Source organism: Podarcis gaigeae (assembly GCF_964106915.1).
Source record: "Podarcis gaigeae genome assembly, chromosome: 2".
Classification (NCBI taxonomy): Eukaryota; Metazoa; Chordata; class Lepidosauria; order Squamata; family Lacertidae; genus Podarcis; species Podarcis gaigeae.
This window is the reverse complement of record NC_139679.1, coordinates 11,501,995-11,527,137: the sequence shown is the minus strand read 5'-3', so window position 1 is coordinate 11,527,137 and position 25,143 is coordinate 11,501,995. Positions and strand designations below refer to the sequence as shown.

The window sequence follows — 25,143 nt, the reverse complement described above, 5'->3', positions numbered from 1 at the left end:
ATCCCAGTCTAGATCTGCTGCATTTCGTTCTCCCTTGCTTTGCCAGATTATTTTGTGTAGTGATTCACTCAACAGGTTTTTACTGCATTCCTAGTGTAAATTAGGAATGGGTCTTCATGGCAGCTCCTCTTAAAATTTCTCTCTTGCCTTGTCTGGTCTGCTGCCACCAGATCTCCTGCGTGGCTTGCATTTCCACCTTGAGCTGTGGGTGAGGAGTGTTTTGCCCTCCAGAGCTGTGACTCTTTTTCAAGGGCGCTTCCAGCCAAAGGAATGCACATGGCAGAGAGTTCACTCTTTATCATCAGAGATAACACAGCCGCTTCTACAGCTCTGGATACATACACAAACCAATCTAGCATCTAGGCAGCTACTCCCAAAGTCCACACTCTATGGAGCAGTTGCAGCAACTGGGAATCACTCCCCTTGCACCGGTTTATGTACCTTCCCACAACGGGCTGCGCTCATGTAGCCAGAGACTAGGCCTGCATGGAAGCCTCTTCTGCTCTTCCTGCTTAAATTCTCTCCTGGTTCTCAGAGACAGTGGTGTAGAAGAGGGTGGGGAAGCACCTGGTCCTTCACTTGCCTTGCCTGCCTCCTCTTCCAACTCTGAAGCTTCCTCTTGCCTCCGATTCTTGCCTCCTGGCTGGTACAGGCACCCACAAACCACTGCCTGCATTCTCCCAAGTCAGACTCCAACCCCACTTCCCCTGCCTCACGCTTGTCAGCATCCTGCCAGTCCCTGCCAATCTTTAAGGAGCTCATTGCAGCAGAAAATCTGGACACCAGGTGGAGGATGTTGAGCTACTTCTCTGCTATATCTTCCTGTGTTGCCTTGCAGGCATCGAGCTCATTGCAGCATTTTATGGCTGCTTGTATGCTGGTTGCATCCCTGTGACTGTCCGGCCTCCACACGCTCAGAATCTCACTGCCACTTTGCCCACCGTGCGGATGATTGTAGATGTGAGTAGCAAAAAGCTTGAAAGCCGTTTACATCCAAATCCGCTGTTGGCCTTTTATCTCAGAGTAATGAAATATCTGTTTTATGAAAGTTAGAAGGTAGAGAGTGTTGTTAACCCTGTGGAAAAATATTTTCTATGTTTGTTATGTTGTTACCAGTGAAATGCGGTGGAAATACCTTGTTGCTGCCTGATAATTCACAGAACATTAAATGAGTGGGAACAGTTTGCATCTTGCCAGCTAGTTTCCCATTTATGTTCCAGGTCACATTGTGCATTCACCTTGCTCTTGTCCTTCACACTTAAGCTGAACAAGAACATCATTGCATTCTAATGTATTCTGTTGCACTAGAATGTGGTATTCTGTTTCATGCTAGTACAATAGTCTTTCTGTGGTTGCCGATTCTTGTAAAATACAAAGTAGCAAAAGGGCTGGATGCTTCTCAGGGTAAAGTCAAAGCTGGACAAGAAAAACATGAAACGTTTAAGTCCATGAAACTTAAGATACTGGACATGAAACTCAAAGTGTGACCTGTGGGCTGGTGAGTTCCAGATTCAAACCTCAGTTCAGCCACAGATTCACTGGGTAGTGTTAGGCAAACTGCTGTCTCTCAGCATTGCCCCCCCCAAACAAAAATTTTACCTTTAATAGGGGGTTAATAATAATGAGATACTGTGCAGGATTCCATTAAGGAATACAGGGACAATGGCCTCATTCACACAACACACTAAGCCAAATATTAGCTTAGTGAGACTGCCCTGCTCCTCTGCGATCCTTTCCGCTGCTGTGCCATGCTGAGCTCAGCCTGTTGTCCCAACTGCGACTCGTGGTTACAGCTCTTGGTTAGTGAGGAGCGAGCTTAAGCACAAGTCCTGGTTTGGACAATATACAAAGACAGTCTCACTTAACTAACGTTTAGCTTGCCCTGGCCTGGTTTGCATGACACACTGTGTAAAGCACTTTGAACACTCAAAAAAACACTGTACTAATAGGTGGTGGTTTCAGATACAACCACGTTCCTTAGTTTGCAAGCTCTTAAATCTCAGGTTAGTTTATGGTAGTCTGTGTTTGCTAATTCTTTGTTTGCTTCCTAACAGCAGTCACTTGTTCAATGTGTTTTAGGTTAGCAAAGCTGCCTGTATCCTCACAAGTCAGACCTTGATGAGGCTACTGAGATCCAGAGAGGCGGCATCTGCTGTTGATGTGAAAACCTGGCCAACCATCATTGATACAGGTAAGAGAGCTACTGGTCTGTCTAGCTGTTCTAGTTACTTGTTAGCCATATTCATAGAGGAGAGGGATTTCTCACCAATACCACAATTGTTGAGCATTCACAGAGAACAGAAGCCATTTAAAGTTTCTAGTTGCTTATTGCCGCCTTCAAAATACAAGTCCAAATCTGATTTCACACCTTAGCAAGGTTCTCAAATGATAGAAAATCATTGGTCGTCTGCTTGTAGCCTGTATTTCCTTGCGAAGTACTGCATGACATTCTGTTTACTTAAAACAAATCGGCTGATTGATGAAATCAGATTAAGTTCAGAGCAATCAGATACTTCTGCGCCAACCTGGTGATGTGTATGTGTGTGTGTGTGTCCTCATAGGTCATCTTAAAAGTTGAGCCGATTGGCTTCTTGTATGATGTGGGCATTCTCCTTTTCTTAGGCAAATTGTTTTTAGAAAATATGTAAACAGGTCCCAGTTGTAATTTATTTGGAAAACAAAGAGACTACCTTGTAAGTGTGTTGCAAAAGTTAGTTCTATTGCATTCCAGCATCTCCTGCTTGCTTTGTTCCCCAGAGAAGCTCATTTTTAAAGACCACATACAAAATTAATCACATTCATTTTTTTATCTGCTCCAGATGATTTGCCCAGGAAGCGGCTACCTCAGGTCTATAAACCACCAACTCCAGAAATGTTGGCATACCTGGATTTCAGTGTTTCCACAACAGGGATGCTTACAGGAGTGAAGGTACAGTAGTGTCTCGCTAGTCGGTTTTGTGTTTGGGCTCCTGTTCTATAGCCTGAGCCCTAGATGTACCTTAGGGGCTTTCACATCTTTGGCTGCAAGATTATGAATACATTGGACTGTCATGTTACTTAGCACCATACCTCAGTCAATAATTTGAGTGATGTTCCTGGTGTTCCAATGGTTTAAATGAAATTAGAAAGAGCTTAGACCACACAGGAGTTTGTGGCATGCATGCATAGGATAGGTTTCGTTTTGTGGCTTGCCAGCGGTTTACTGCTGCCTGATCCCTGGCTCAGCAGGGACAAAACCAAACCATATTGCAGCATTTATTAAAGATTTTCTTGATTTACAAAGAGATGTGCAATGTCTTTCTCTCTCTTGTATTTCTTCCCATGTAACTTTTTTTTTTTTTAGAAATCAGTTTCATTTGTTGAGACATTAGGAAGAATAGGGGGAAAGAGGTGGGGGGAGAAAGATGAGTGGGGGTGGGGTCAGGTGATGATGTTTCTATTTTACTTAATATATGTGAGGTTTTGTGTCAGCATTGCTTGTGCTCTGCTGTTCACTTGTGTTCCTTTGGTGGTGAGAGAGGTTGGGGTTGGCCTAGGGTGTGGCTGTTCATTTGGAGTTGGCTGTGGTGGTCTTTGTTTTCATGTGTGAGTAGGGTGGGTGGGTGTTTTGGATCAGTTTAGCCATATTGATTTGTATGCTGTTGGTGGATTTTTATCATTGTCTTGTTGGGCTGTGTATGTGATAGAACTGAGCAGTGTTGATGTTAGAGTGGACCTGTCTGATGCCATGGACTATTCCTGTGGCACACTGGGCAGTGGGATGGTCACCATTAGCCTTTGCAAAGCATTTGACATCCTATGCTGCGGGAGAGCAACAGCATCTCAGTAGTCTGAGAATTGGGAGAGCATATTAAAGACTTGGATTTCTTGCTCGGGCACAGACTGCCTGTGCAAGGCTGAGCAAAAGTCCTTTGTCTCCCTGAGCTCTGTTTCCCCCCCTGTGCACTTGTTCATACCGTGAGGACAGTAATCCTTTCCTGCCTTTCTTAACAAGAGACTTTGAGGGTGTCTATGATGGAAGCAAGCAGCTCTGGATGCTGCTATGAAGAAAGCAGCACCAGTCTATACTAAGGCATGATTCTGGGCTTGCTTTCCTGGTTTAGTGAAATAGTTAAACTAATGCTTTAAATAATCAGCATCACTTAACCTCACAATGTGGTTTCTCATGGGCATACATGTAAGGTTGTATTTATCAGGGTCTTGCTATTGTGCCACTTGGATTCACTAACCCCCCTCCCTTTTTCCAGATGTCCCATGCAGCAGTCAGCGCCCTCTGCAGAGCCATAAAACTCCAGTGTGAACTATACTCCTCACGTCAGATTGCCATCTGTTTAGATCCCTATTGCGGGCTTGGTTTTGCACTTTGGTGCCTTTGCAGGTAGGAACCAGGATGCAATTAGAACACGGGTCAGCAAAGTTTTTGTGGCTTGGGCTGGTTCACAGTCCCGCAGACACTGTGGTGGGCCGGAGTGCACGCACACACAAAAACACTATTTCCGGCACTCCTTCTGGCACGGAGGAGGCGTTCACAGCTTCCCATTGGCTGCAGGAGCTTCCTAAAGCCACTGGTAAGCCAGCCAGCATCGCGGAAGGCGGTCCCTACTCTGCTCCGTGCCAGTTTAGCACAGAAGCTGACCATGCGGGCGGCAGGGATCCATGGGCCAGTTAAACGACCCCCATGAGCCACTTGTGGCCCTTGGACCTTAGGTTGCCGACCCCTGAGTTAGAAGAATGGATAAACTTGCAGGGGAATGGTCCTTGGCTGGTGTAAACAGGAACACTGGTCTTTGTCTGTTCGAAGGGTCTGATTGGAACATCTGTGGATTTCTTTGAAGTGAATCCAGTTCACATGAGTCAAGAGTACAAGTGCACTGTCTCCTAAACAGCAAGCAAATTTAATCAGCTAGATGTCTTAACATTTGTCTTTGGGCTATTAAGATTGACAGAGGCCTCTCCATACATCGAATCTGTGCAGAGTCAAAATCTTTCCCCCCTTTATACCCTATGTGTTGACACTTTCCCCTTGGGGATTATATGTCTGCAAGGAGATGATGTATATCTAGTAGAAATAATTTAATTTAAATGTAGCCTTCCGGATACACACGGAAAAATTCATTTTAGTTGTTCATGAGCTATTCTAAGCCTGAGACCTACATTTGGTGACTCACTTACCCGAAACATTCACAATCCATAAACCTGCAATACCCTGTCCCCTACAGCAGTGCAAACAAGCTGAGCCCCAGAAATCCCTAGGTAATACTGAGATCAGATACCATGGCCAAGGGCCTCTGTGGAGCTATGCAGCAAAGTAAAAATTTATATAAATAGATCTTATAAATAAATGCCGTATAAGAGCCACTGATGCTTCTATGGTTAATGGTCTGAACAATCACAACAACTCCCAGCTAATAATAATCTGTCTCAAAAGCTGCTGTATGCCAATGAACCAGGAATTTGCTTGGATTTAGATACCAGTGGGGCCTGGGGCTGGGGATGGTTTGCATGTGAGCACCAAAGTCACCATCAGGAGAACAGGTTAGGCAGTGCCAAGCGAATGAACTTCATCCACTTCCAAAAACTGATATATATTCTCTTGTTTGTGATCTTCCTTGGCAGCGTGTATTCTGGTCACCAATCCATCTTAATTCCTCCTATGGAGCTGGAATCCAACCTTTTTCTGTGGCTCTCCACTGTAAGCCAGTATAAAATACGGGACACTTTCTGTTCCTACTCAGTCATGGACATGTGTACAAAGGGGCTTGGGAATCAGGTCGATGTTTTAAAGGTAAGAAGCTCAAGCACGTTACAGTAGCTATTGGTGGGAATTTGTTTCCATTTTAAAAAATACATTCTGGTTTTCAGACTATCACAATTGAAAATTTGGATCTCTCTTTCTTTTGTAAGGAGCCTTTTTTCCTTAAGGTTTCTCTGGCTATCTTGTGTAGGCATTTTTGAAATTCAGTTTAGAAATATTGAACACAATCAGCTGAGAAATTATTCTGCATAAGGACCATTGAAATGAATGGAGAAGCTGCACAAGAGCTCTGCTATTCGTTTGTGTTCCCGGTGTACTGCCAGTTTAGTTTAAATCTGTGGAAAAGTGCACTTGTTAAATATTTTAAATAAATAAACAGAGTACAGTATCTAACCCAGAAAAGATAGTGGCAAGGGAATGTTATATGCAGCAGCTCAGAAGGCAGAATCACTACTCTTGAATTTGGGAGTAAAATGGAGCAGCATGGTAGATTTTGCATCTAAAAGTAACAGATGCTGCTAGTTCAGTCCTCTGGTGCAAGATTATTACCTGTTATAGCCAGTTGGTTCATCAAACAAAACTAGTAAGATTTCTGCTGGGGTGGGATCAGAAAAACTCAGCAGCCAATGATTTGCTTCTTAGCATTACTTGGTGTGTTCTGTAAAAATGAGGCCAGTATTCAGGCTTGACCTGCACTCTTTGGTGTCAACTGGATTTTTGTCAATGGTGAGTTGGGAAGGGTGAGTCATTGGACCCCATTGTTAGAACTTTTTCTTTTTGCTATGTTAGTGTGACCAGATGGATATCTTGCCATTTGCACAAAATGCATATTGTTTTAATGATTACCCAGCAACCCTGATGGTACATACTGATCTGACTCTTTGAATACAGTTCATATCTTTTGATCCTTCAAGGTTTTTTCTCTTCTGCCATAAAATGCCGAGTGTGCCCTGGACTCCCATATCTGCCTAAAAACTACAGGTTATATGGGAAGGGTACCACTGGTACATTTTGTCCTTACATTTCTAAAGGAGTAGATCAGGAGTATTAAACAGATATTGCTGTGCCAGTGATTTCCTAGTGATCAGGAAACAGTGATAGCATAACAGAGAACCTAATTATGCATTGCAGGCTACAAAACCGGGGTGCTAAATGGAGGACTGGCTAACGTTGTCCTTGCTTTGCCTGTTAGAAGCTAACTTGTTTCATTGTGTGTATTGGCAGGCAAGAGGCATTAACCTGTCTGGTGTCCGGACCTGTGTGGTTGTGGCAGAAGAGCGTCCACGTGTTGCCCTTACTCAGTCCTTCTCCAAGCTCTTCAAGGACATTGGCCTCTCACCTCGTGCAGTCAGCACCACTTTTGGGTCAAGAGTCAATGTTGCTATCTGTTTACAGGTAACAGTGAAGCCTTGTTGGTTTCCTTATTGGGTTTCAGGGGGCCCTGCACAGTCGATGTATTCCCAACCTGCAAATGCAGCCTTTGAAGCTTTTGAAACTTGCTTTGTCCTGATTTACACTGCTATTTTCACTGACCTCTTGACACCTTAGATTGTTTTATAATCTAAGAGCTGTTTTTCCTGCTGTGAGCATAAACAGTTACATCCACTTACACTCCTGAACAATTCAAGAGATCGCATTTGTTCGAAGGAGCTTCAGGAAGGTTTTTATCAGTCAATAATAATAATAATAATAATAATAATAATAATAATAATAATAATAATAATACAGTCGGTTCTTGGTTCTCGAATTCCTTGTGACTAAAACATTTTGGTTCCTGAATGCCACAAGCCTGGAAGTAAGTGTTCCAGTTTACAAGCGTTTTTGGAAAGCTGAACGTCCTACGTGGTTTCTGCAGCTTCCGATTGAGTGCAGGAAGCTCCTGCAGCCAATTGGAAGCTGCACCTTGGTTTTTGAACGTTTCCGGAAGTTGAGCGGACTTCCAGAATGAATTCCATTCGAGAACCAAGGTATGACTGTAATAATAATTTTATTATTTATAACCTGCCCATCTGGCTGGGTTTCTCGAGCCACTCTCGGCGGCTTACAATACATAAATACATACAGAAGGAAGTGGGTAACAGATGAAAATCCATGTGATCTTTACTTATATGCCAATATGTGTCACACACAGACACATACACACATATTTATATATAATTATACATGAGAAAGGGCTGCTCTCTGTTGCTTGTCTATCCTTCTGTGGACTGAGAATAATGGAGATTGTAATGTTAGTCAGAAGTGGTGGGAAGTCTTCCATATATTCTTATGTTTCCAGCAGAAACTATTCCTTGCTCAATACATGCACTCTGAACCTTAGGCATTTGATCATCCACAGAAGAGCTTCTAATTATTACTTGTCTCATTAGGAGTAGGAACTAAATACACTTAAAAATAACCGCTGTTAATGTTTTAGGGAACCTCAGGGCCTGATCCTACCACGGTGTACGTGGATCTGAAATCCTTAAGACATGACAGGTACTACTACTATATTTATCTATTTATGTATTTGTTTTATGTTGTTATTCTGTAACCAAGATTGATGATGCAGATGCACAGTGATTTCTCAGACTTGTGAAAATGCCACTGAATTTGAACAAGCTGGTGTTTACCTTCTATAAGGTAATGGCAAGCAGTTTGGAGAGAGCGCAAGGCCTCTCAAAAAGAACGGAAGGGCGAGAAGCTGGGTAGAAGAAACCACACACAAAAAAATCATTCACAGACAGTTGTTCTCATTCTTTGCCTAAAGTCAATTATTCACCAGTGTCTCCACCAACTCCATAGTATTTAACATCCCATATCTGAAGAACTTCACCCTCCCTCCCCAAAAAAGTTACAGTACAGTATTACAAAAACCAAATAGTGAATCTCCTCTGCCAGTTTTTTTATTTACCTACTTCCCTGGTTGGTCTTGATGACCAGGAATTCCACACAGGCAGGTGCATGGAATTCCCTGCAGGTGAGTGTGTGGGCTGGCAAAAGAGGAACAGAGCAGCCTGTCCCTCCTTTAGCTAATTTGCTTGGCTTTCATGCTGGCCTTGAGGGAAAGGAAGCCCCTTCCCCTGTGAACAGCAAAGAAGCTGAGCGAGTTGGCAAAGAAGAAACAGTGCTCAGTTTTTCTTTTGCGAACTCTGGTGTGTTTCCACTTTCCCTTCCTTGCTATATAGGAAGTGTGATAGGAATTTTGAGGTCTTAGATATATGTTAAATGTTCATAAGTGTACCAACCAAGCACGTACATAGATCAGCACTGGAAGACCAATCTGGAACCATTTTTGATTCCCAAACTGGCCAAATGTTTTCTCTGCAAGGTCAAAGGAAAATGGAAAATCCTCCCCATTGTCTTTTCCTTCACAAATCCTGTCTTAAGGGTATGTCTGTGTTTGAATAGGGTGTGAGCCTGTGACCTGGCCCAGGAACTAAGTACAGTGGTACCTCGGGTTACATACGCTTCAGGTTACAGACTCCACTAACCCAGAAAGTGTGCTTCAGGTTAAGAACTTTGCTTCAGGATGAGAACAGAAATCGTGCTCTGGCGGCACGGCAGCAGCAGGAGGCCCCATTAGCTAAAGTGGTGCTTCAGGTTAAGAACAGTTTCAGGTTAAGTACGGACCTCCGGAACGAATTAAGTACTTAACCTGAGGTACCACTGTATTTATCATTACAAAGGACTGGCCAGGCTCCCCAATCAAGTAACCTGCCAGACAGGAGATAAACGACAGGAGAAAAACAACATTCAAATTTCTGTTTTAGACCGCCTTTTCTGTGACGTAGGTAGGATGTATCTGGGGGGTGGTCTTAGGTTACACTCCTTCTGTGATGTTTCTGGGGGTGGTCTTGATCTACAGGGTGGCAATTTCAAAAGTCCATATAAGGCCTTGCACGCCATTGTTCTGGGTTCCTCCTCCCTCCGTGTGGTGAGTGAGGACCCTGTTGCAACAGATCAATAAAGATCAGGCTTACTAGCTGCTTTGCTTCTCAATATTCTCTGGTTGGCCTCTGTTATTTTCTCCTACCAATAGGGAACCTACGTAAGGACTCTATATGGGTTCTTGGATACCCTATAAGGGAAAAGGGCAGATTTTTGTTTACAACAGAAGGAAAGTGGAAACACACCAGAGCAGGCATGGACAAGTGGAGCAATCCAAGACACAGGAGGCAGACTGTGCTTCACGTCTTCTCTGCCATTAAGCTGTATTTCTAGTCTAGCCTGCACCATTTTTTACTTGCCTGCTTTTTATTCATAAGAGTTAAATGTTTTGGAGGCTAGCAGCTTTTGTGGGACTTGCTAACTGGGCTGCTGTTTGCATTTGCCCTAATCCGCAGTTTTCTGGTTCCAGGTAGTCCAGCTAATGCTGTTTTACCAGCCTTTCCCTCCCTCGTTTGCTCCATAGGCATCAGAAACTATTGTTCAGAAGTGGCTGCTCTTTAGGTCTTGGGTGCTGGACTGTGATTGATTCATACACACACACACACACACACACACACACACACACACACACACAATGACATAGCTTGCATCTGAACTGGAAGAAAGCTCTGGGCAGCATTCACCTACAAACCCTGTCATCAGAAGTTCTGTGCAAGAGCTTCTGCTTGCATGGCAGAGGTCCCCCCAGCTCTTCTGCCCTCCATCCAACCCCCCCCCCCAGAAAAGTACACAGGGCAAGGGGGGTGGTGGGATTGTTCTGTCTGGGAAGCTGATATATTTATGCATTTGTAATAGCACAACGTTGAACTCCACTTTTTGCTTGGCTACATTAAAAAGTTGTCCAGAATACTGAAAGGTAGGGTTGCCACCTTTCTTCTGACAATATACAGGGTGGGGTGGGGTGGTGGTGGGGAGATCCCCCCCAACCTGGTGCTGAAGCGACTTCAAAGCGATCCATTACAATCTATTGCAGCCTAACAGGATCGCCTCTCTGGAATTTGTCATACACAGGCACGCACACCCACCCACGAATTTGCAAATTTGACTGTCCAGAAAGACAAACTATACATACAGTACAAACTGTATCCTTACAGGACATAACATTTTACATTGAAATATGGGACAATCCTGTATTCTACAGGACAGGTGGCAACCTTACTGGAAAGGTACTTTTATCATTTACTTACTAAACTACAAACACATGCATTAAAAAAATTATTCCATCTCTTTCTCCAGAGTGCGGTTAGTTGAAAGAGGTGCTCCACAGAGCCTGCTGCTCTCAGAGTCAGGCAAGGTAATGTCACACCTGTTTGTGAGTTGTCTTGGCATGCAACCAGACAGCTCTGGGTCCTTGAGAAATGTTTCCTGCATGCCTGTAGAATAAGGGGACAATGGAACAAATTCAGGCTTTATTTGCATGTGATAGAGAACTGCTAAACAAACTCCTCTCTGTGTTATCACAAAGGTTGTTTCACAGATTTGGTGTATTTGGGACTGAAAGTTATCCTTTTGGTGCCATTTGACACATTACATTTATTGTACTGAATATTTCTTTAATATATGAATTAGACCGGCTGAAGTAATCTTTCTGAGTTAGATTTAGAATAGGGCTTCTCTCTGTGTGTTTTTCACCTGAGTAGACAGCTGGTGTCAGGTGGGCAACAATAGTTATCCTAATGAAATGTGCCTCTTCTTTGCTATAAAATGCCCTATTCTAATTGCTTACATTATATTTGTGGGCATCAGAGCTGCATCATACCCTGAAAAGTTGAAGACAGATTTGTAAAACCTGAGTCACTAATACAGAAGCCAATTTTCAAACCTACTTTTCATCTCTCTTAGATACTGCCCGGGGTCAAAGTGATAATTGTTAATCCTGAGACCAAAGGACCAGTTGGGGATTCTCACCTTGGAGAGGTATTTTCTGCCTTTGTTTTATGTATGTATTTGATCCAGTTCAGTCTTGAAGAGCTCCTTTTTGTTTCACAACGGTGTTCAGTTGATCATTTCACATTTTTGCAAGCTGAAAATGTGCATACCAGTGTTAAAGGCAAGGGTTTTGTTCAGCTGGCTGAGTTTGCATGTGGGCATCTTTTGAATCTCAAATCAAAGTAAATACGTTTTAGAAAATTGCATCCATTCTGAATGAAGCTGCGTTCCAAAGAACACCTATATATGTTGGCAGGTTTGAATTTAAAGGGTTTTGCAGGTCAAATGTGCATTTGTATTTTAGCTTTTTCCTTTCACTTCAGCCTGTTTTATTGCAAGACATGTCTTTGTTTGATCTCCTTTAAGTATCAAGTTCTGTGTTTCTCAACTTTGCAGATCTGGGTGAATAGCCCCCACACTGCCAGTGGTTACTACACAATCTATGATAATGAAACCCTCCAAGCAGATCATTTCAACACCCGCCTGAGCTTTGGTGACGCTGCCCAAACTCTCTGGGCACGAACAGGGTACCTTGGATTTGTACGCCGAACTGAGCTCACAGCAGCCAGTGGAGGTAGGACAAGACAGTCCTTTTCCCCTTGGGAGAAGGTTCATAAACTTTGGATTGCAGTGTGCAGATAACTTCCGGGGGGGGGGGGGGCGGGACGGGACATTTTGCAGCTAGCTTATCCCTGAATTCGTTTGTGTTTTTTTCAGAACGTGTACCTGTTTTTCTTGCAAGGGCATTCCCAATTGCATGGAATAATGTGATCTAAAATATATATATATATATATCGTGTAGCTTCTTTCTTAGCTATTGGTATTTAGGGTGAAATTATTATAGCAGGGGGTGGGGCAGGGGAGGAAAAAAGGGCCACTTTCTGGGCATTGCTTGTGATTGGTGGCTGAGGCCAGAGACCCAAAGGGGGTGGAGCAATGGATGTGACCCGTACCTTTTTGTACAGCAGGCTACAGCTGTGCAGAAGTCAGTGGTTTCTGCACACACATACCCTTCTCCATCCTTTCCAGCTAGACAAAAAACCACAAGGAGGGTACAGAGAAGGGCAGGGGGTGAGCTGGAGTCCAGAAGCCAGACAGAGAAGCCTTAAGGGTCCCTACCACCACGGGTGTAGCCAGGATTATTGTTGGGGGGGGCGGGACTTTTGTTGAGGCAGAACCAATGTTAAGTATGGCGCCCCCCCCCCTTGGCTACACCCATGCCCACCACTACAACAGAGGGCAAATCTTTTATTGCTTATTTCTAACAGAACTGCCTCATTTTTTCCATTTATAATTTTTTTGGGGGGGAGAAGTGAAGTTTTTAAATTATTATTTCACTTTATAATGTACATATTGTCTCATAATGTAATTATTGAGGGCACTTTTGCTATCCTCACAATCACTTACTAACTCTGTTTTAAAGAATTTGTACATGTAATATTTATTCTTTCCCCCCCCAGAACGCCATGATGCACTGTATATCGTAGGGGCATTGGACGAAACTCTTGAACTACGGGGCTTGCGCTATCATCCAATTGACATAGAGACCTCAGTTTCTCGGACGCACAGGAGCATTGCTGAATGGTAAGGCACTCTGAAGCTTGTGTCCCATCCCCCACCCCCAACATTGAAATGAAAATGCATTATTGGTAAGGTAAAGGTTTGGAAGTATAACACAGGGACACCAATTGTAACAGAAGGATCATAGCAATCTGGATTCTTGGCTTTTCCATCTACACAATGGGACACTATTAAGCTGATGCTAATATTAATTTTGAGCTTTGGATGACAACTCCAAACATTCTCTCTTCAGTGCTGGTATGCAATGTACTGCAAAACATTAAGGTCCATTTCACATGTTACACAACAACAGACCCAAGTATGCCACAGAACATATACTGGTCAAAGAGTGGCAGTCAATCCCATCTCTCTAAGGGGAATACTTGTATTATACACGTTTTCAGATTCCTATTAGCTGCATTCACCCTTAACATTTTCAGGTGTACACTTAAAGCACATTGTGGGTGCATTTCCCCCCTGTGTAATGCATGGTGTAGGGACACGGGTGACGCTGTGGTCTAAACCACTGAGCCTAGGATTTGCCAATCGGAAAGTTGGAGGTTCGAATCCCTGCGATGGGGTGAGCTTCCGTTGCTCAGTCCTAGCTCCTGCCAACCTAGCAGTTCAAAATCACATCAAAGTGCAAGTAGATAAATAGGTACCGCTCCGGCGGGAAGGTAAACGGCATTTCTGTGTGCTGCTCTGGTTTCACCAGAAGCGGCTTAGTCATGCTGGCCACATGACCCGGAAAAACTGTTTGCAGACAAACATCGGCTCCCTCGGCCTGTAAAGCGAGATGAGCACCGTAACCCCAGAGTCATACGCGACTGGACTTAACTGTCAGGGGTCCTTTACCTTTACCTTTTAATGCATGGTGAGCTTTGAATTTTAAATTAGGTGCACTAAATGAAACGAGGAAGCACCCATCTACTTCAAATTGTTGTCTTCAGAGGATGCATAGACTTGTATCCAAAGATATGGTGACAGTTTGGGCCACATAAAGGGCTTCTAAGAGAAAAAAGCATATCAAGATCTAGTTGCTGGAAAATAAAGGGCAACATATTCCAAAGGTGCAATGTTTTTTAAGTGTACAGTGGTACCTTAGGTTACAGACGCTTCAGGTTACAGACTCCGCTAACCCAGAAATAGTACCTCGGGTTAAGAACTTTCCTTCAGGATGAGAACAGAAATCATGCAGCAGCGACGAGCCGGCAGTGGGAGGCCCCATTAGCTAAAGTGGTGCTTCAGGTTAAGAACAGTTTCAGGTTAAAAATGGGCCATCGGAACGAATTAAGTTCTTAACCCAAGGTACCACTGTAGATGCATTTATCAGTGGCACAATTTAAGGCCGGGGAACCTTATGTTCACTGGCAAAACCTGACACAGTGGAAGCCTTACGATAGACATGTAGACTTTGTTCCTGTAAATGTGTATAATAAATTGTGGATCTCTTAACTTTTCTCCCAGTGCCGTATTCACGTGGACCAACTTACTTGTGGTGGTTGTGGAGCTATGTGGCTGTGAGCAGGAGGCCCTCGATCTAGTCCCTCTGGTTACCAATGTGGTTTTGGAAGAACATTATCTAATTGTGGGCGTTGTGGTAGTGGTCGATCCCGGGGTGATTCCAATCAACTCCAGAGGAGAGAAGCAGCGCATGCACCTCCGTGACAGCTTCTTGGCTGATCAGCTGGATCCCATCTACGTAGCATACAATATGTAATTTGGGGACCGTGGGGCATAGTACAGTTTACAAAGCATTCAAGGACCAGTGAAGTATGTGCAAACCAAGAAACAAAACCTGGTTAACAATTAGTGATTATCGTTGTGAAGCTGGATCATGCTATCCTACTGTCTTCTCTCTCGTGGGCTGGCAGCAATGGACTTCTCGAAAGGCAGAAGATGGCAGCCAGTAAAGAACATTTGGATTGCAGGATGTTGGCTTTACAGACAATGGGAAGCTGGCCTGCATGAGAAAACAGCAAATTACTAAGGCCTTTACTGTAGTGTAAACTTTTTCATCTGTTGTATATATTTGTATTTTTTCTAATACTGTTTTAGGATTATACGAGGGGAGGGTTTATTTAGTTAAGATAACAACCTGCAAGAACCAGGTCGTGTGAGTCCTGCTCATTCCTACCCCCGCCCCCCGGTGAACAGTGTGCTTTGCAACTTGTAAGTTAGCTTAATTCTGTAGTCTGTTAATACGGGAATCACACTGCTTACTTAAAATTGTGCCATGACCAAATCAAATAATCCACTGAACTGAAGAATTACTTATTCGTATAGATACTTCTTGAATTAAAAAAAAAAAGGATTTTGCCTATATTTTAAATATGTAAATAATAATATGCATAATTCATTTATTTAGAAAATCGGCTCAGATAATGACGTATGAGGTAGACATTGTTTTAAGGATTTCAGTATTGGGTGGAATTCAGCAACATGCTGTGGCGAATGTCCCGTCGGCACTCGTGCTGCAGTTTACCAGACAGAACAATCCTTCCACTCCTCCTGCCACCCACTGTTCACCCAATACCCCTCCCACAGGCAAATTTCGGGGGGGGGGAGCCCTGTTGTGTGCAAGTAGAAGCCCTCACACAGGGCTTGCACTGACCGGACTCCTTAGGTGAACCCCACCCAAAGTCCTTAAAATAAATCAAGTGTGTTTGGCAGTTAATGCAAGCAATGCAGATAGGTTGTCCATTCAGTTTTTACTGTTTAGTTGCTGGCCAGAGTATGTCATAGCATGTAGAAGAAACTGATATTTTAAAGGCACATGTTTATAAAAGAGGCTGACCTCCATAAGCTTTAAAAGCGTTTTATAAACAACAAGAAAAATTCTGCAACTCTGGAATGTTTAATATAACCTGTATAGCCTCTGCATACTCTTTGTCACAAATGATGTGTAGGCAGGTCACCAGTTTTATCAGAACCACTCAATTCATGGTCCAAATCATGATTCCTTCTTTTCCTTCCTTGGTTGTGCATAGTAACAGGTACAAATGCCAGAGCGACTTTCATTTAAACTGGAAAAAAGCCCTGCCCGTTATCTTGAAGCTTGCGCTGCTTTCTGGGCGAGACTTGTTACTGCAAAGCAGGAGCTTTGGCAGAATGTCTTCAAAGCAGGGACAGTTGCAATTCTGTTGAAATAGTGGGGAAATAACTCTCCATATGTTGTTGTGATTATTCTACGCCAAGTGACTGATCAGTTTCCAGCGTTCAAAGAATTGATGACAATAGATGCCTTAAAATGTGCTGGAACATCCATTGTCTGGGAATGGTTTGCAGTTCCCTGTCTTCAGTGAGCTGGGAAAAGCAAGATTTCAGTCTTTTTATTTAGATCCTCACTTTTGTGGTTGTGCCCTTATGCCTATTCTTTCCCACTTCCCCTTCTGTCTGTTTGTTAAAAGAACACTGAAAGCAGATGCCAGAAATGGTGACAACTCTTCTTGGGCCATTTGTGGTCTATGTGTAAATAGTTAGAATATTTTAATAATATCTGTTTACCCACCCTGTAACAAAGTTAATGTTTTTAGACATTTTTAAGAGAGATATAAACTTGGATTAAATCCTAAACTACAACAGCTATATTAAGTGCAGCTCTGACAACTATCCCTTAAAACAAATTCCAAATGTATACTTGAAAAACTTTCTGTACAAAATTTTCAAATAGTTCTTTTTATGACCTGATGTATTGATATTTAGACAGAAAGCTTTTAAATATATTAACAAAATATTTACGGTTATCTTCTATGGTCACACATAATGGTGATGGGATGTATCATAAAACAAAGAATTATGGCAAAACTAGGAACAGGATAGAAGGGGAGGTCCATTGCTTCAAACTGCTGAAATATTAACTACTGGCTCATAGCAGAGACGGTTTTAATATTTTGCATTATCAGTATTTCCACAGTGTGGTGCTGCTACATAAATACAAAGCCCTCTATGCTGAAATAGTTTTGGCATGTCATTTGCAATGGTTTGGAAAAGAAACACACACTTGCTATCATTCAGCATGTGAACCACACAGTACAGATGGGCTTCAGCATCCAACATAGGTGCAATCCTATGCATGTTTACTTGAAAATACGTCCCGCTGTGGCTTACTCCCTTGTAAGTGTGCTTAGGATTGCAGCCTAAATGTCCTGTGCACCCCAGCCCTTATTTTTAACTGCAATGTTGGCTTTTAGGAGGTCTCAGTTTTTGTAATAAACCACTGTCTTAATGCCTTTCCGCTGAATGGAACGGTGGCGTGTTCCCCTGGCAACAATTGCGGTGGGTTTCCGCCCCACACCTATGTGATACCTTTCCACACCCCTTACACTATCAATTCTTCTGAGATGTAGCATAATAGAAATTTTGTGTCCAATACAGATAAACTTGCTAGAGTGGCATTTTAGAACTTCCAGTCTGGAAGAACTAAGCGGTATTCTGAATTATGGAGGAAAGAAACTTAACCAGTCTCCACCAGTATAACTTTCACCCTTGATCTGATTGTTAAACCAGAAAGAAAACAAATGCTTAGTGTGTGATTTTCATAGATTGCTATCTTCTCAAAAGACCTAATACTCCTGGGATTTCAATTTTGCTTTTTAGACCTGGGACCTCCACAGTGCTGCATAATAGTTTGCCTTCAGGTAACAAAATGGCTGAGATTCCAAAGGAATGACTGTGGAATCAGTGTCATGTTTATCTGAGCTGTGACACTGATTTGCTCTGCGTGGCTTTGGGTATGTTATTCCATGTTCTCCATCAGTACATGAGATAGAGCAGCTTATAAAATGGAATTCAATAAAGATGCAGTTCTCCATAGGTTTTGCTAAGGGATCTATCTGGAGCTAGTTTGCCCTTAGTTCTCCTCCATATAACTGCCCATGTCAGGGATGAGGCACTCCAGAGGTTGTTGGACTTTAACTCTTTTCAGCAACAGCCAGCAGGGCCAATGTTCTAGTTGTGGTCCCAACATCATCCAGACAGCTGTGGGCTCCCCATAACTGACCTATGTGGTGGTGGTGGTTTCTAGTGAATGCAATGGGGCAATCCAAAGTTGCCAGCACAGTTTTTGTTGAATTTCCATATTAGCTCAGACGATTGTGAACCTAAATAGAATGGGTTTTCGACAATTTCCATGGTTATGAAGCAATTTGGAACAGCTGTTATCTTGAGAGTTGGTTTACTACTATGAACATACAACTTAATGACAAAAATAATCTCATGTCTTACTTTCAGACGATTTCTGCTCTTGTTAATTATGTTTATAACTGTAGTTACTATTCCAACCATGTTCATTTTACGCTGCTTTTCTGATTTTAGTTCACTGTGTAGTCAAGAATGATGGGCCGCGCTCTACTGTGCTGGAGATATGGTTGTAAAAAAAACAAAAAACCAATGTTCATTGTCTTTAGCCCTGAAGGCATTTTTCCTTTTGTTGATGTCAGTAAGTTTACCACTGTCAGATTCAAATTACAACACTGTAATTATGTATAAAGTTTTTTATTTATTTGAAATTAGGTTTTAGATATACTTTTTTTAAAAATTTAACATCTGGCTGGACAGTGTTCCATTAACGCATTGATTGTGTCTCCTTTGTCTTGTGTTAATAAATAATGATGCCTGACTTATTTTATTACATTCTTACCAATATTTTATCCTATGCTTTCTTCAAGCTCAAGAGTGCTGCACATTTTTGGTTGCATTCAATGTAGCACTAAGGAGATTGTTCTATCTGGAGCCATTCCATCTGCCTGATGGAATGATCTTCCCACTCCCTTCACTGCACTATTCTGGTGTTCTCCTGACCAGGGTAGATTTGGGGAGGGCACGGGTTAGGATGTGCAGGAGGAAAAGATGGGAGAAAGTCCCATCCCACTAGGGGCAATTGTTACACTGGCTTCTGCGAGTGCAATAGTTTAGGTCAGTGGTTTTCAACCAGTGTGCCGTGGCACCCTGGGGTGCCTTGAATGATAGTCAGGGGTGCCGCGAGCCACATTGGCCCCCATTCCTCTTTCCTTCCCTCCCTCCTCTGATGCCCTCTCATGTCTCTGCCTCCCAAAGGCTTGCACAGCTGTTTGTTGCAGCAGCCCTGGCTACAAGCTCCCCATGCAAATGGTGCCTCTGGAGCTGGCCAGGGGTTGCTGGTTGCCAGAAGCTGGTGAGGGAGACCAGACAAGCAGGTGCTGCGCTGGCCTTTCTTGTGCTTTTTGTGTGCAATGCCTGCCTAGGAGCTGAGTGCCTGGTGCCAAAGGGGAACCACAGAAAGAATGTAGTTGGTCAAGGGAGCCGTAGACTTAATTTTGCAACTTGCTTTTCAGCAGATCCTCCCACCTCCAAATAGCAGAGTAACAACAATAACCACGCATCAACATAAGACCAGCTGCAGACATTTTAAAAGCCAGATAATAACTCCAAACACATACAGATTACTCCAAATACTGTCTAAAAAGTAATCTTCACTAGCCTCGGATGAAATGAAAGAGAATGGGTTAAATGGCGCTTTCAGAGGAGGGAGTGCCAGGGTCAGTACAAGAAGGGAAAAGCCCTGTCTTGTGTGCCACCAACTACTGTACTGTATACTTCTTATGCAGTTGGGATATGGCTCCCTTGCCATATCTCAGCAGACAAGCAGTCCTTAAAAATATCCTGGTCCCAAACTGTTTGGGTCAAGGGGGCCCTCAAAATGAAAAAAAGGTTAGGATTATAGGGGTTTAGAGGTGGTAAATCCACATTTTGAAAAGCAAACCAGGAGTCAATGCAGAGGTAACAATAGAGCCCATGCTCTGGAAACAAAAGCCCCCATCAACAGCATTCTATACTAGCAGTATGTTCAGAAGTTTTCAAAGGTAGCTCCACTCAAAGCGCAATGCAATAATCTTCATGATCTCTGATCACCACTACTACCACCACCACCACCAGGATTATGATGATCGCAACAGTGGTCCAAGATCAGGACATTAAGCAGGTTTGTCTTTTCAGGCATAGCTTGATTATTCTGCTAAGAGTTCTGGTCTACTAACAAAAAGTGACTGGTCTAGATTCCACAAGACCTTTAGAAGCTCCTGTTTACCGTACTTTTCAGCTTGAGGATGTTTAGGTACAGTCGTACCTTGGAAGTCGAACAGAATCCGTTCCAGAAGTCCATTCGACTTCCAAAGTGCGGCTTCCGATTGTCTGCAGGAAGCTCCTGCAGCCAATTGGAAGCCACGGAAGCTCTGCCGGATGTTCGGCTTCCAAAATTACGTTCAAAAACTGGAACACTCACTTCCAGTTTTCATTCGGGAGCCGGGACGTTCGACTCGCAAGACGTTCGGGAGCCAAGTTATGACTCTATTGCTATTGTTATTAAAAAATTAGGGTGCACACACATAGCAGACACACATTCCACAGAAAACTAATCCACCTTTCAAAATTTGGGAAATACTCTATGCTTTCATTGTAGTACTCACAACAATCCCAAAAAAGCCATATTGGTTCTCCTAGTGACTCTAAATATTTCCTCTGCAGAAGGAAATACCTTTGAGAAATCCTTCAAATCCTGTCTTAAGGACATATTTTGTGTATGAATAGGATATGCCCGTGACCTGGATTCAGGAACTAAATCGGGATATGTGCTGCTTACTTCAATGAATCAAAAGCAAGCAGGCCTCAAGACTATACAATTTCATTTAACTTGATTGACATGTATGCCCCTATCGTCAGATTTACTACAGTAGCAAATCAGTAGATTTGGGTGGGACAAGTACTTTATAACCACACCAGAAAGCATTGTGTCCACAGACGTACTGCAGGCAAATGTGCTATTAATATTATTATTTTCTGGCAGGAGTAGGAGGCTGTCAAATATGTAGTCAAAATATGGTTTATGTGTAGAAAATATTAACTTGAAAATCATCTTATGAACTGATAATTCATTTGCAAATACGTTTAGATAAAAAAAGCTGAATTCAATAAACATTTTTCTTAATTGTTTATATGTTTAAGGAAGAAATCAAGATAATATTAAGCTATACACAGAAGAAAGCCTCCCTTTGTAAGAGCTTTCGGGTGATTATTTTGAGAAGTACCGTACTCGGTGCTGAATTCACCTATTGCATTAAGGTCAAGATGGAGCAACATAATTTGACGAGATCTGAATAAGATAGCAGCAAATACCCAATGACATCAACGCTTCCTTGTTTCTTACATTCCCAGATAGTTCTAGCTAGAATTACAACATACAAAAGTCAAGCCAAAGCGAAACACATTCGCAGGCAACTATGGGGGAGCATACTAAGCCTTCTCTAGCACTGCTTACGGAGGAACCCCACGGCTGAGGTGGTGTTTTTGTGTGCAGCCATATTCTGGGGAAGAAAATAGGGTTTCGACAATATTTCAGTACAAATAGAATCTGTCTGTGCTCTCTTGCCAGATCAGATGCTTTTCTGGAGCAGAGAGAACATGTGTGAAGCTCCCTTTCCTTTGTTGTAAACAAAAATGCCCTTTTCCCTTATGGGGTATCCAAGAGCCCATATAGAGTCCTTACATTGGGTTCTTCTTGGTAGAAGAAAATAACAGAGGCCAAATTTTTCTACCAGTTCCTTTTTCTCTTGATCTCCCATATTTTTTACCATTGTAATTTGGATTACAAATTGTAAAAAAAGTGAAATATTTAGGCATACAAATAACAATGAAAAATATAAATTTGTTTGAAGATAATTATAAAAAAATTTGGGAAGAAACAAAAAGAGAAATGGAAACTTGGACAAGACTGAAATTAACACTCTGGGGTAGAATTTCGGCTATTAAAATGAATATCTTACCAAAACTTCTGTTCCTTTTTCAAATGATTCCCATAATAGGTAAAGATGATTGTTTTAAGAAATGGAAAATGGACTTAACAAAATTTATATGGCAAGGCAAAAAGCCACGGATCAAATATAAATTATTAACTGACATAAAAGAGCGGGGAGGTTTTGAACTCCCAGACCTGAGACTATATTACGATGCAGCATGCTTTACTTGGATCAAGGATTGGATCAAATTGGATAACAGCGACATTTTGGATTTGGAGGGATGGAACAACAGATATGGTTGGCATGCCTATCTAATTTATAACAAAGTGGCAGTCCATAAAGAATTTCTAAGCCATGTAATTAGAAATGCATTATACAAGGTCTGGGTGAGACATAGAAGGTTGTTAGAACCAAAAACTCCATGGTGGGTCTCACCGCTAGAAGTAATATCAGTTAAAAAGAAAAATACTACAGGAAGAATGGCAACTTACCAGCAGCTCCTAAAGGAAGAACAGGGCCAATTAAAACTAAGACCATATGACGAGGTGACCCAATACTGTACTACATGGCTTCAATATCACCAAATTGCACAAATATTTAACCAGGATAAAGTAATAGGATTTGAAAAAGAAGAATCAAAATTACAAAAAGTATTATTACAAAACTCAAAAAAATATATATCCAGAATGTATAATTTATTATTGGAATGGGAATTAAAGGATGAAGAAATAAAAGAAGTTATGATCAAATGGGCATGTGATATAGGATATGTAATTCGGCTGGATCAATGGGAGAAATTATGGAAATATGACATCAAATTCACGGCATGTTATACAATAAGAGAAAATTGTATGAAAATGGTGTACCAATGGTACTTAACTCCAGTAAAATTGGCAAAAATTTACAAATTAAAATCGAATACCTGTTGGAGATGTAAAAAAGAAATAGGAACAATGTTCCACATGTGGTGGGAATGCCGACCCATTAAACAATTCTGGAATGAAATCTATGAAGAACTCAAAAGGATGTTTAAAATATCTTTTAGTAAAAAACCGGAGGCATTCCTTTTAGGTTTAATTACAAATGATATCCCCGAAAATCAAAGGAAAATATTCCTTTATGCAACAACAGCTGCCAGGATGCTTATAGCTAAAAACTGGAAAAGCAGAAAAATTCCATCAGTGAAAGATTGGCAAATTAAATTTTGTGAATACATAAATCTGGCAAGACTTACAGCTTACATAAGGGGACAATCGGACCAGAAACTATTAAAAGAATGGGGTTGTGCTAAAGAGTATATGAAAAAACATTGTTCTGGAGTCAGTATATTGGTATGTAATGAATGATGCTTTACAGGGTTAAAGAACAAGAAAAATGATGTAAAAAAGCATAAAGATGGAAGTAATCTAATTAGACACAACAATACAGTAAGAGTAAATATCTTTGGAGGTCTTAGAACAAAGGAAGGAAGTCAATTTATGTTTATGTATGTTATGATATGGTTTTGCTTTGTAGATGTGTTTTTTCGTTTTTGTTTAGTCTTGTTTCCTTTGCCCCCCTTTTTTTTCTTTTTCTGTTTTTTTTCTCTTTTGTTTGTTTGTTTGTTTTGTTTTGTTTTTTATGTGCCGGGGATTTTTGTCTGTATAGTACTATTTTGGATTCAATGTTTGTAATTTTTGTTACGATTTTGCATTGAAAATAAAAGCTTTAATAAAAAATTTTAAAAAGAAAAAAAAAGAAAAAAGAAAATAACAGAGGCCAACCACAGAATATTGAGAAGCAAACCAGCTAGCAAGCCTGATCTTTATTGATCTGTTGCAACAGGATGCTTCCCTCACACACAGGAAAGGAGGAGGAACCCGGAACAACTTCGCACGAGGCCTTATAAAGACCTTTGAAATTGCCACCCTGTAGATCAAGACCACCCCCAGAAACATCATACATGCATCACAGAAGGGGTGTAACCTAAGACCACCCCCCAGATACATCATACCTACATCACAGAAAAGGCGGTCTAAAACAGAAATTTGAATGTTGTTTTTCTCCCGTTGTTGTTTATCTCCTGTCTGGCAGGTTACTTGATTGGATTGCCTGGGAAGCCTGGCCAGTCTTTTGTAATGATAAATACTTAGTTCCTGGGCCAGGTCACAGGCTCACACCCTAAAGGTAAAGGTAAAGGTACCCCTGCCCATACAGGCCAGTCTTGACAGACTCTAGGGTTGTGCGCCCATCTCACTTAAGAGGCTGGGGGCCAGCGCTGTCCGGAGACACTTCCGGGTCATGTGGCCAGCGTGACAAAGCTACATCTGGCAAGCCAGCGCAACACACGGAAACGTCGTTTACCTTCCCGCTGGTAAGCGGTCCCTATTTATCTACTTGCACCCGGGGGTGCTTTCGAACTGCTAGGTTGGCAGGCGCTGGGACCGAGCAACGGGAGCGCACCCCGCCGTGGGGATTCGAACCGCCGACCTTTCGATCGGCAAGCCCTAGGCGCTGAGCCTTTTACCCACAGCGCCACCCGCGTCCCCTATTGTATCTTAAATCTGCCTGTAAGACAGGATTTGTGAGGAAAGAGACAATGGGGAGGTTTCCCACTTTGCTCTTGCAGAGAAAACATTTCCTCAGTTTAGGAATCAAAATGGTTCCAGGTTGGTCTTCCTGTGCTGATCTATGTACGTGCTTGGTTGGTACACTTATGAACATTACCACATATCTAAGACTATGGGACACAGGTGGTGCTGTGGGTTAAACTACAGAGCCTAGGACTTGCCAATCAGAAGGTTGGTGGTTCGAATGCCCCCCACGGGGTGAGCTCCCGTTGCTCGGTCCCTGCTCCTGCCAACCTAGCAGTTCGAAAGCACATCAAAGTGCAAGTAGATAAATAGGTACCGCTCCAGCGGGAAGGTAAACATTATTTCTGTGCGCTGCTCTGGTTCGCCAGAAGCGGCTTAGTCATGCTGGCCACATGACCTGGAAGATTTAGCCGGCTCCCTCGGCCAATAAAGCGAGATGAGCACCACAACCTGTGAGTCATGACTGGACCTAATGGTCAGAGGTCCCTTTACCTTTAAGACCTCAAAATCCCTATCACACCTTCCATGTTAAGGAAATAATGCCTGATCAACCCCATCCTTTCTCTTGGCTCAAATAAAGTATACACGGATAGGATCGCGCTGCAACCCTGTGCTCTTATTTATT

General features: G+C 42.4%; 1 protein-coding gene across 5 annotated transcripts in view; it reads left to right on the top strand.

Annotated features, from left to right (window-relative positions):
* Nucleotides 1–18,794, top strand: part of DIP2B (disco interacting protein 2 homolog B) — a 181,089-nt gene extending 162,295 nt beyond the window's left edge. For all 5 annotated transcript variants that reach the window (XM_083728810.1, XM_083728813.1, XM_083728814.1 and 2 more), the window contains 12 exons: nt 839–960; nt 2,080–2,191; nt 2,820–2,929; nt 4,248–4,378; nt 5,617–5,785; nt 6,980–7,150; nt 8,172–8,233; nt 10,922–10,979; nt 11,528–11,602; nt 12,011–12,188; nt 13,075–13,198; nt 14,642–18,794. In XM_083728810.1, coding sequence (XP_083584936.1) covers nt 839–960; nt 2,080–2,191; nt 2,820–2,929; nt 4,248–4,378; nt 5,617–5,785; nt 6,980–7,150; nt 8,172–8,233; nt 10,922–10,979; nt 11,528–11,602; nt 12,011–12,188; nt 13,075–13,198; nt 14,642–14,894 — 1,565 coding nt within the window. In that variant the 3' untranslated portion in view covers nt 14,895–18,794. The remainder of the gene's footprint in view (nt 1–838; nt 961–2,079; nt 2,192–2,819; nt 2,930–4,247; nt 4,379–5,616; nt 5,786–6,979; nt 7,151–8,171; nt 8,234–10,921; nt 10,980–11,527; nt 11,603–12,010; nt 12,189–13,074; nt 13,199–14,641) is intronic.
* The last annotated feature ends 6,349 nt before the right edge of the window (nt 18,795–25,143 follow it).